The sequence below is a fragment of the Arvicola amphibius genome, chromosome 7 (genome assembly GCF_903992535.2).
Source record: "Arvicola amphibius chromosome 7, mArvAmp1.2, whole genome shotgun sequence".
Lineage (NCBI taxonomy): Eukaryota > Metazoa > Chordata > Mammalia > Rodentia > Cricetidae > Arvicola > Arvicola amphibius.
The window spans coordinates 39,408,471-39,420,714 of record NC_052053.1 but is presented as its reverse complement, the minus strand read 5'-3'; the positions used below and the strand labels follow the sequence as shown (position 1 = coordinate 39,420,714).

Genomic DNA, 12,244 nt, shown 5'->3' with positions numbered 1-12,244 from the left:
CTATCAGACACAATGGATATATCATAGTCTTTAAGCTAAACCTACTCACTTCTAGGTGGAAATTTAAGGCATTTATAATAAAAGACATCTCTATAATCTTGTTTTCCGTATTTAGTGTCCACTTGGACACATTTATAAAATACCTCACACAGGAAAAACTATTTCTGATGTTCTTGGAAAATGTATATTATTACAACAGGATAAACATAAGATATATGGAAATTCTCATCCTATTAGGTCAACAAGCCATACATGTTCCCTCTTTGTATGTCTTTTCCTATATTTCCCATATTCTTGGAAGGACTGATATAAGCTGAAGCTCATAAATATAAATAATCTTTACAGAGTGATTTGCATTATCATCACATTTATAGGCAATAACGGATATGGATGAAATTTTTAAACATGTACTCATGTATTTCAAAATCAGAATGACACATGCTATTATTTCAGCAGATAGTTAATAAATTTGGAAAGACTAAACAAAATATATCTTCAGACATAAAATATGGAGCTAAGGCATAGCTCACTGGAATAGTTCTGGGTTGTGTGTTTGATACACGGCACTTCAAACAATAAGGTGTGCTTCTAATGATTTAGGTAGTATTACAAATTTATCATGTAGACTCCTCCTTTTATTAAAGAAATTTTCACTTTTCAGATGGCAAAATTTAGGACTTGTGTGCTGCAAGCTTTTTTCCATTTGTTTGAGTGTTTCCTGGAAAACACACTCTCATGCTATGGTGGTCATTTTGTTGCTTAAAACTTTATTGTGATGCAGTAAAAAAAAATTATGGAACCAGAGACTAGAAACTAAATTAAAGCCCCATTGTCTCTTCAAATTTTGGTTGTTTCATAGCATTAAACAGATCAGTGAGTTCATCGAGTCTTGACTTATATTTCTGTCAGAAAAGAACTCACACCTTTCCAGAACAAGAGGTGAGCTGCAATGATACGTTTTAGACCACATGCAAATCACATATGATGTGGAATGAGTTAGCTATTTTTATTAAATAATTTTATACATTTTGTGGGATCTCTGAATGGGGACCATCCAACATTTTATACAGGAATTATATATGGCATTTTCTGCATGAAGATCTTTTTATGGATGCAAAAATCTAGATTTCTTATTGCCTCACTCTGGGGAACCAGAAAACAGTGTTAAAAATGGCAGTGTTGAATTGTAGCTATTAAAATAGATGGTTTTTTTCATAAAAGATCTAATTTTATCTATTTCTTTGGTTATAAAATGGCTTACATGTATTAGAATACAGATGCTATCAAAATGGAATCAACGAAGTCTTTTGTAGTATCCACAATAATGTATCCTTCACTCATTTAATTGACATGTGCAATGATGGGTTTATGTTGACGATAACTGAAGACTGCCTCAAGTTTATGGGGCAATAACTGTATCCTGGGAAAATAAAACCTCTGACTTGATCAGCTAGGAGCAGTCTTTACTTCACAAACAGGAATTTCAGAAATAATGTTTATGTTTATAAACAGGCAACACTTCTTTGATTAGAGGTGAAGGGTATTTAGTGACATATAAGAAGCCATATCAGGTTAATTGAGTTTTTAAGAAGTACAGTGAACCAGATATTCAAATAAAACATTTCCGATAAAATGGCAAAACAATCAAATAATCCAAAAACTTATAAATGAATACAAATGGAGGCTTAATTTAGAATATCTTATCAATATTTACTGAAACACACATTAAAAACACATATAATTGTTTTCCTTAAAATTATTTTGACATTATCTCAGTATAGTAAGTAAGATATTTTAAAATATAATAAAATAAGTATGGAACTATATAGTGTAAAGTTAAAATGTGTATGCATCCTTGGAAACAGCAACTAATGCAAAACTTGTCTGATTTTATATAGTCCAGCCAGATTAATGTTTAAAATTAAGCTATAAAATAGGCTGTGACATAATTATTTTCATGATATAAATAAGAGACACAAAAAACCACACAGAGACTTTATTAGCAATAACCAAAATCTAATGGTGGCTAAAGTGTAATAAATGAATTTACTTGGCAAAACACACTTTGTATAGTAAATTTAAAGTGCTACACCAATCCTCTACTGGCTACTGTGAAGGTGTTCTATTTTTACCATAACCAGCATTCTCTAGATTTGTTATTTTAACAGCATGCTAAGTAGGTTGAGATTCTATAGAAGTAATTTTGAGCATGTATTTATGCTACTTTATAATGTAAAATGTGAAGAATTGCATTCAATATCTACCAAAACAGCATAATTGGAAGTGAATTAAGATATCCATAATCTATCGCTCTTCACCACACACCATACAGCTTTGATGTGTTAATGGGTGTGACCTGCTGGTCAGAAATTTCTGCAATACATTTTTCATTCTCATGCTCTGTCCCCACCTTTCCCATGATCCTCTGATTTTCTTCTTGAATGCATTTGATGATGCAATACCAGTTACTACCTATGGACACCAATTATGTCTCTTGCTTTAGGAGCAGCATTTATGCTATTTATAGCTTTGACCACATTATGAAAACCATTTTTGAGGTGTCTGTCTTACCTTTTTCACAATTTGAGGCATCAATATCAGCTAGATATTTTTTTATTGTTAGTGATTTAATTGCTTAGAAAAAAAAATAACCTGGTTCAAATACTTAGAGAGCAGACATTTAAAAATAGCTTTTACTTTCTTCACTTTAATGCTATGGCCATATTTAATAGACTTGAATAGAAAAGGTCTACCAATTCATATATTACTTTAATTTTGATGCTTTTAGGTCTAGAGAATTTACACAGTGGGTATAGTCTAAAGCATTAAGATTTTTAACAGTTTTACAAACCCGGCTCGAGGATCTAAACACAGGTCCCTGGGAAACTTCAGCCTTTTGCTAACAAGTACAGTAGGGTACAAGCCGTTGAGTTTGGAGACTTCAATTATCCTTTTCTCCGTGTCAGACCAGTAGAGGTTTTTTCCAATCCAATCCACAGCAAGTGCATTTGGAACGGCAGTGTTATGCACTACCTAACCAAAAAAAAAAAAAAAAAAAAAAAAAAAAAAATTTGGTTAGCAGTATAAATGGCTTCAAAAAGAATTGAATAATTGTTTTACTGATTTTTATTGAGATACAGAACTCTATTTAAACTGAAGAAATTAAATTTAGATAAAGAAGAGAACAATTTACCACCACATATTACTTATTTAGAAGAAGTTACCCAATGTGTATTTAGACACAGAAGTAACATATGCATTTAAAGAATAACACAACCCCCAGCCAAATAGATGCACAGTTGATAACTTCATTTAATTGGAGTTTATCTGCTCATCCTCCCAAACTCCGGGGAAAACGTTCTATTACATATACACACACACACACACACATAATTATTAATATTTACTTAAACAATGCTGTCAGGGCTTTGGTAATATTCTCACAACTCTCTTAAATACAACACTAGAATAAGAGACAGCAGTGCACTCTGTGTTTGAACACGGCCAAGTAGCAATAGAGCTTTGGAATCATCCTTTCTCTACACCGCCAGTGGTAATGAGCATGAAACAAGAAGGTTTGAAGCAGCCATGATGCTGCCCTAGTGTTTTGACTGCAAGACATATTTGTTTCTTTTGCCTTCCATGTTCTATATTTGAAAACTGACATTGTTGACTGTTCGATGGACATCAGTGAACAGGTTTATCCCGTGGAAAAGGGATGATTTTGTTTTAAATTCACAACACAACATTGTTTAAAGTAACAATAGAATAAGAATTGGAAGGTGATGATAAAGGTTAAAAAAATATTCAGGTGTCTTCAAAATATAAAAGCAACCATTAATAAAAAACAGTTCTTGTGAGAAAAACCACAATTGAGTTTGAACACTGCAAGATTCAAAGATTTTAGGCAGACTTTCAAATTTTCTGAAACAGCAAAGTCTTCTCATTCTTTGAATTGTAGTCATTGATCTATGAAGCCAACCTGCATTTGCAGTCATATGCTTCAGACACTCACCTGGATTACAGAAACCCACAGCTCACATACATGTACTTTAAGATTTCACTAATGTTTCAAGAGTCGTTTCCTTGGAAACTAATTATAAAAACATAAAAAAATGATGTTTCATCTATTTTAAGCCTTTGAAAAAATTATCTATTTATTATCATCTACTTATTTATGTCCATATCAGCATGTGTCTATATATGTTCACCACTTGCATGTTCGGTATCCACAAATGCCAGAGAGGGCTTTGGGTAACTAACTACAAGTAGTTGTGAGCCACTTTATGATGTTTCTGGGAACTGAAACTAGGTCCTCTACATGAGTATCAAGTGCTCTTAGAAGTTGAGGCGTCTCTTAAGCCCCAACTTCTTCCGTATAATCTATCTTATAGTGCACACACTGAACTAATATTTTATTTAAAACTTAGGGTATCATTGAGTGGTACCAAGTAGGTCATGTCTAGAATGTGACAGATAGTTAGTTGTGAGCTAATAAAACCATTCATAATTGTACACGTGCTGAGTACATTTTATCAGCGCTAAAAATTTTATCTACACTCTATTATTTACAACTATGAATATTATCTAATTGCAAGAAATACTATTAAAATAGAACCTGAAAATAAAATGGCTCATTTTACAAGTTTAATATTTATCAACTTTCACAGAAAAAGTCAGAATTCAAGCTAATTTGTTATGTAAGAAATTATTTGCTATCAAGATTTTATATCCTGTCAATAACACCAAAGAAGTATTCAGTAATCCCATCCATGCAATGTGAAGCTACCTTGGTATCACTTCCATTTAGACACATTCTGTTTATCCGACTTCCATTGGGTCTGCTAGAATCAATCCAATATATAAATTCTTCTCTATAATCAAAGTCGATTGCAATAACATTGTTTAATCCCTAAAAATGAGAAGAAATGCACATTCTATTAGTATTATTTCTAATGTTTAGAATCCAGAGAAATAGTCATCTTCCTTTGAATATAAATGCTTGCATATTACTATAACATTTGTGACAGTTCAAGAACATAGTGTGTTTAAAATTTCTTCATACAACACATTTAAAAGACACATTATCCATTTAAAAATAAAATCCTAATAAGGAGCCAAAGTTTCCCAATATTTGCAATCTTTTAAATGAATACCAAACAATGTGAAAAACAAAAGACCTTTAAAGGAGAAAAGATTATAGCATGCAATTCATGTCTTTGCCTGTTTCCTATCTCAAGTAGGAGCAAAGGTTTTAATACAAGATGAAACTATTGAAAGTGATGGGGGAAAATAAGATATCAAGAAAGCATATGAGGGGCTGGAGAGCTGGCTCAGTGGTTAAGAGCACTGCCTGTTCTTCCAAAGGTCCTGAGTTCAATTCCCAGCAACCACATGGTGGCTCATAACCATCTGTAATGGGGTCTGGTGCCCTCTTCTGGCCTGCAGGCACACACACAGACAGAATATTGTATACATAATAAATAAATAAATATTTTAAAAAAGAAAGCATATGAACCTCTCAGGCACAAAATATACAAAATTAGAGCACTGAGAACAGAAGTGGATATAAATTTTACCCCAACAAAGGAGCTACTTGCAAGTGATACCTGTTGGGAGAAGAAAATTCAGCGTTCTCTAATGAAATATCACTGGGTTTATCATCAATACTCTCAGGAAGTCCCCATGGCCATGAATAGATGGTTACCAGAAAATGAAATACACTTTTTTTGTGCAAATTTTTTGCTTGATTTGAGCTGTGCATTTGTGTGACATGATATTTATTTACTCATCTATTTATTTAAAGAGAAAGAGGCAGAACTTGAGGTGAGGTTGTTAAAGAGACAGAGAAAAATATGGAGGATTTGGGGAGAGGAAAGAATGTGGTCAAACTATATAATGCATGAAAAAATGCAAATAAAAGCTAAATCAAAAAATTTAAAAGGATACATAACAAGAGTGACTGGCGTGAAGTTAGGGAAGATGGCTCCTTTATTCACTGAAGTAAGATTATAAATGGTGTGGGAAGTTCTAACAATAGCACTAATCCTAATCACACACCTAAAGGCCTATAAAAGTCAGAAAAAAATTTCTTCTCCAAAATTCGTGAGTCTTTCTCTTCCTTCAAGGGCCCCATTGTGCTGTACATAGATATGATCTCTTCTAATGTTCTCCTAATTCATGGCTTCATCATGGCTGTCCAGGCTTTGCAACATTCTCCTAACAAAGCTCCTTTAAAGGGTAATCTCATTCCAGCCTCTTTTCTAAAATCATGAAACTCTCTTTTTTATTTTTTTTATTCTAACTAAGTAGAAGGCCAAGTGAAACAGAAGTGGAGCAGTAGGGAAAAAAAAAAAAAAACAGGACAAAAGAGGAGATAAGTAGGGGAAGGATATGAATAAGAAAAAAGTAAGTAGCCGGGCGGTGGTGGCGCACGCCTTTAATCCCAGAACTCTGGAGGCAGAGGCAGGCGGATCTCTGTGAGTTCGAGGCCAGCCTGGTCTACAAGAGCTAGGTCCAGGACAGGCTCTAAAAAAGCTGCAGAGAAACCCTGTCTTGAAAAACCAAAAAAAAAAAAAAAAAAAAAAAAAAAAAAAAAAAAGTAAGTAGAAAATGTCATACTGAAATCATTTTTACTTCAAAATAAAATAAATAAAACCCAATAAGATAAAATAAATCAAAATAATGAATTGGAATCCCATAACAGAATCACCAAAAGAAGCATAACTGTTTGCTTTTTAATCAAGACTTTTTTCTAAAAATTAACTATGCTTTTTCCACCTCTGATGCTCATGAAGAACTGGTAGCCCAAATGCACATGTATTTTACTGAGCATCTTTGTCTATCTGGAAATTTTATTTATTTATTTATTTATTGTTTTGTTTTTTTTTGAGACAGAGTTTCTCTGTGGCTTTTTGGAGCCTGTCCTGGAACTAGCTCTTGTAGACCAGGCTGGCCTCGAACTCACAGAGATCCATCTGCCTCTGCCTCCTGAGGGCTGGGATTAAAGGTGTGCGCCACCACCGCCCAGCTTATCGGGAAATTTATTAAAGCCAACACAAGAAATACAAGCACTAAGTAAGGGGAATTTGAGATTGCCCAGAACAAAGAAGAAAACTGGGTTTCAAAGGAGTTTTGTTCAGATCCTATGCTGTGGTTAAGTGTTGTTTTTTTTTTTTTTTTTTTTTTTTTTTAATATATACAGACAGGTTCAGAACAAAAATGTCACATACACACTAGTGTAAGTCACCCAGTGTTTGTGATTCCTCCTGTGCTCTAATTTCCACCCCCAAGAGGCAGTGTCTTAGAGATTTTGCAACCATGTTTTAATGGTAATTCTTCCCAAATTTGTGAGCAACTGTTTTTTAAGTAGAAAAAAAGCATTTGTTTATAAATATTTGTTGTAAATGATGTCACAAACCCAAAAGATATGACTATAAATGAAAAGTTAACATTAAATAAAAATATGACTTCGGTATAATATTTTATGTGAAGTAACTAGAAAAGAGCACCCATTTAATTTCGGTAGGCTACAGTATTCTTAAGGTACTAAGCCACACATGGATGGTCATTTCATGAATAAGAAAGGGTGGGGGAATGGCATTTCATATTTCAAGTGTCATTTTATACAAGACAGCATCATATTAGAATTAAAAGTTTACATTTATATTAGAATTAAAAACCTTACATGAGGATTTGAACAAGGAAGAGCTGGTTATTTCTTCCACATGATGGAAAATAGAGCAAAATTCTCCTTTCAGGGCTACGGTTATATATTTTGTTCCTAGTAGCAAAACATAAACTCAGATTTCTAAATGTCCCAGATGTTTGGTTTGGGTATGCTGCAGTTTGGTTTTTATTTGAGCTTGTATTATGAAGATCCAATTGTTCAAATGATTTCCCAGAATTTATCTTAGTTCCAAACTCATGCTAAGGCTCATCTAATTACAGTTTCATTAGACGAAAAAAAAAAAAAAAGTAAGAACTAGAACTGCTTATTTCATTCAAAGGCCAGAGAGTTTGTTCACACACAAATTATTTCCAATTAGAAGATAATTGGTGCTATATATAATTGATACAAACCCTGAGATCATCGCCATAACTTTATTTCTCTAAGAAGCTTAATTGCATCAACCTTCACCTTAAAGTTGGTCTATCTCACAGTTTAAATAAGTTGCAGTCTTAGGGTTGAGCATCTCCACCTCCAAGGAGTCAGATTTGCTGATTTGGCTTTGTTTGGGGTAAGGGGCATTAACAACCATGGTCATTCTAAAATTTGACTACGGTTTCCAATTTCACTCTAAAAATTTATAACTTGGAATTAATAATCCTGTTTTAGAGTCATATAGTCCTTTATAAGAATATAGCCAAGATTAAATAATTGATGTTCATACTTTTCTTCTTCTCAAGAATCTCTAAGAATTACAGTGGAATGTGAATAGATACCATCCAGGAAATACAAGTAAGGAAAAAAATAGTTTTCTTTCGCTTTCTTTTTTCATGAAGGTTTATTTAACTCTATTTAATAATGATGTAAATGTCACAGGTTCAACTCCTAGGCATAATGAGAATTAACACAGGCAGCCTTTTTTCACTTTGTCTTCAAATTAGGAAAATGGAGGCCAGTCCCCACAAAATCACATGTCTTTGGTCATACATAAACTAAGAAATACCAGGCGATAAAATAATCACTCCATTCAAGTCTTCACTAAACTCCGAGGAATAAAAGTAAAACCATTCTTATCGACACTGTTAGTTACGAATGACTATAGAAACAACAACAAAAAAAAAAACAAAACAAAACAAAAAAAAACGAGTTAACATTAATTATCTGAGCACATGCTAAAAATTAGAGAATGGTTTAATTAAACTCACTGAACATATCTGAAGTGATCATGAAAAGTCAAAATCTTAAAATATCACATTCATATTCTCCAGACTACTTCTTAGACAGCTTAATAAATTCATGTCAGTAATCTGCTACTTGTTTTTATTCAAATGTTTCTTCTCTTTAGAAGAATAATGTACGTGAAGTAGGATTTTGTGGTGGTTTAGAAGTTCAGATGGCTGCACGGAGAATTTTGTAAGGGGAACACACAAATTTGCCTCTAACTTTAGCAAGGAATTATCTGTAATTCTTAGCCATTGTCCTCTATTTTTTTTACCAGTGATTCATTTAAATAGTCACAATTCAGATCCATATTTAGGAAATCCAATAATACAATAAGTAAAAACTGCCAATACAGAGGAGTTGAAGCATTTCCAATCCAGCCAAAGTAGAACTTTATCTGGAGTTGTCCCTTAATGCTCACTGGACAGTGCAGTGCTCTCTCTATAGAATCATATTCAAAGAATATTAAACCAGCCAGAGGTGCTGCAAAAATAAGGTCTGCAAATGCAGGTAATTTTTATGTCTTCAGAGCTGAAAATTGGTTTTGTCAAAGTTCTGTTTCTCTTTATCATTTCTGTAGCTGACGTTTTGTGCCCTTTGTTTCAAGATGATTAATTTAGAAAATTGCATGTTGTTTTCTTATACAATTTTGCTAGGGTAAAGGCACTGTTAGAACCAAGCTGGATTTCATATTGGGAAGTAACTTGACTAGATTTTATTTGGACAATGTATGTTCTTAAGTATATTTTCTAAATGTGGCATGTGAATGTACACTATAAAACTTGCCTATAACAATTATAGTTTACAGTATTTGTGCTAAGAAAAATTATACCCTTCATTATAATTTACATAACACAATTGTGTGAGATTATTATTGAATACAATTAAGACAGTAAAATTGAAAACACTAGAAAAATCATTCTCTGTATACACGTATATAAAAATATAAAAGTTCAGTTGAAAATACTATATTTTCCTTTATTTGAACAGAGGCAAATATCAAGAGATAATTACTTATCTTTTTCCTGCATCTTTAGATACTATCTCCAAATGGAGTGGGGATTATTATGTTTCTGGGAATACTTAAAATTTTATAATGCCATGATGAAATAATGATGCTCAACCAAAATTATGTATTTCAAGAAAGTCTCAGGCCAGGTCACATGCTAAACATTTATTTAGCCTTTAGTGCCTGTTTCCTCACTCTGTGGCCACCAGAAAGAAGCATTTTCCACAGAGACATAAGGCTGTTATGAACTTTTAAGATACCCATTTCTTTTATATATCTATACATTTTCTTCAAGGAAGCATTTGAAGTCCATTTTACTCAGGTGTTCATGATTGGCAATAATACAAACATGCACAGAAACCAAGACTATACTGAAATGATTCTACTGTGTTATAATGGTTTATATGTTGCATAGAGGAAAAATCTTTTATATTACTAACAATCTAAAAACCATATTAACCACTAGAGACAACAGAAAGAACCATTTTCGAGAGTCTTGAACTGCATGGCTTGGTGGGAAAAAAAAGCAAGAAATTGTCACTAAAATGGTGACTATATATCCAATGCTGTTGCTAAGTTTATAAATAGGATATTTAATTATCTCTACTTAAAGTACTGACAAAGTACAGAATAAAAACTAGATTGTTTAAATTAGTAGTAAAAAATATCTCAATCTTTTTTATTTTCCAGAATGAAGAAGTATCCAGAATTCGGTAGCATGCCTAGCATTTTGGGCAGGATATAAAATAATTCAAGAGAACACCATGCCACTTCTAATATGCCATCCACTTGTAACACAGCATTTCTAAGAAAAGTCTCAGCATGAACTATGTTCTGCCATCTTCCCATTCTTCCATACAGCTTCATACAGTAAGTTGGGGCACGTTGCTACTCATTGTCAAAACATTGATGATAAGTATTTGTCTACATACGTGCACATATGAGCTTTATATGCTGCTAGTGTTAGTTTTTCTATGCGCATAATTTCACTACTCTCTGGGGAAGCAAATTCACTGACCCACCCTCCTGGAAGTGACATACCTGCTTCAGAAGTGTGTAGTTGGAGCCATCGGTGCTAATTTTTCTTATCTCGTGTTGATCAGCAAGAATTAAGAAAGGTTCTTCATCTAAAAACAAATAGAAAATTGTATTAGACATTTTACACTCATGGCTTCCTCTTCAGGCTTCTCTCGGTTCAGTGTGTAACTGTATAAGTTAACATATAGTTCTTTTCTGAGTAAAACAGCCAAAGACATCTATTGTGTCTGTAGGAAAGTGAAGCACACAACTGGCAGGCAGGCAGAGCAGGAAATGCAAGCAATTGAACATGTGTCTATCTTACTCTCAGGTCTCGTAGACATTCGACAATATTTTCTGGTAGTAGAAAATGCCTACTAGTATGTGTATTTGTGGAGAATTTCAGAAAAGGAAAGTGTATAGCTATGTTAGAAGCTATAGTAGACTCATATTTAAATAGAAATTTCTTCTTGATAATTAACCATTTTTAAGTTCCAGATTTTGATTTTTGTTATTTTTTTTGTTTTGTCATTTCTCATTATTATTTTCAATCTTTTGTATATTTATAATCCTTTCACAAATTTTCCTCTGGCATGCCTTACTATCTTATATATTTTCAAATTTACAAACTTGCATGATAAAGACATGTTAATCCCCAGTACATTATAAGATTTTTTCTTTGAGTTTTCATGCAGAAGCAAAATAAATTCATTTTTTGTTGTTGTTTTATTTTTTGAGACAGGGTTTCTCTGTGGCTTTAAAGCCTGTTCTGGAACTAGCTCTTGTAGACCAGGCTGCCCTCGAACTCACAGATATCTGCCTGCCTCTGCCTTCAAGTGCTAGGATTAAAGGCGTACGCCACCACCGCCTGGCTTGCAAAATAAATTTGTTTTTTTTTTTTTTTTTTTTTTTTTTTTTTTTTTTTTTTTGTGTGTTTCGAGACAGGGTTTCTCTGCAGCTTTAGAGCCTGTCCTGGAGCTAGCTCTTGTAGACCAGGCTGGTCTCGAACTCACAGAGATCCGCCTGCCTCTGCCTCCCGAGTGCTGGGATTAAAGGCGTGCACCACCACTGCCTGGCTGTTTTTTTTTTTTTTTTATTATTAAAAAGTTCCGCCTCCTCCCCACCTTCCATTTCCCTCCCTCTCCTCCCACTCCCCTCTCCCTCCCTCTCCAGCCCTAAGAGCTCTAAGGGTTCCCTGCCCTGCGGGAAGTCCCCGGTCCTCCCCTCTCCATCCAGGTCTAGGAAGGTGAGCATCAACACAGGCTAGGCCCCTCCAAAGCCAGTACAGGCAGTAGCATCAAAACCCAGTGCCATTGTCCTTGGCTGCT

At 33.8% G+C, this 12,244-nt stretch overlaps 1 protein-coding gene across 1 annotated transcript in view; it reads right to left on the bottom strand.

The window, feature by feature from the left end:
* The window catches only part of Lrp1b (LDL receptor related protein 1B), a 1,542,993-nt gene that overhangs the window by 222,071 nt on the left and 1,308,678 nt on the right, over window positions 1-12,244 (bottom strand). The window contains exons 57-59 of the mRNA XM_042055373.1: window positions 10,941-11,026; window positions 4,790-4,912; window positions 2,852-3,033 (exon numbers count right to left, since the gene is read on the bottom strand). Coding sequence (XP_041911307.1) covers window positions 2,852-3,033; window positions 4,790-4,912; window positions 10,941-11,026 — 391 coding nt within the window. The remainder of the gene's footprint in view (window positions 1-2,851; window positions 3,034-4,789; window positions 4,913-10,940; window positions 11,027-12,244) is intronic.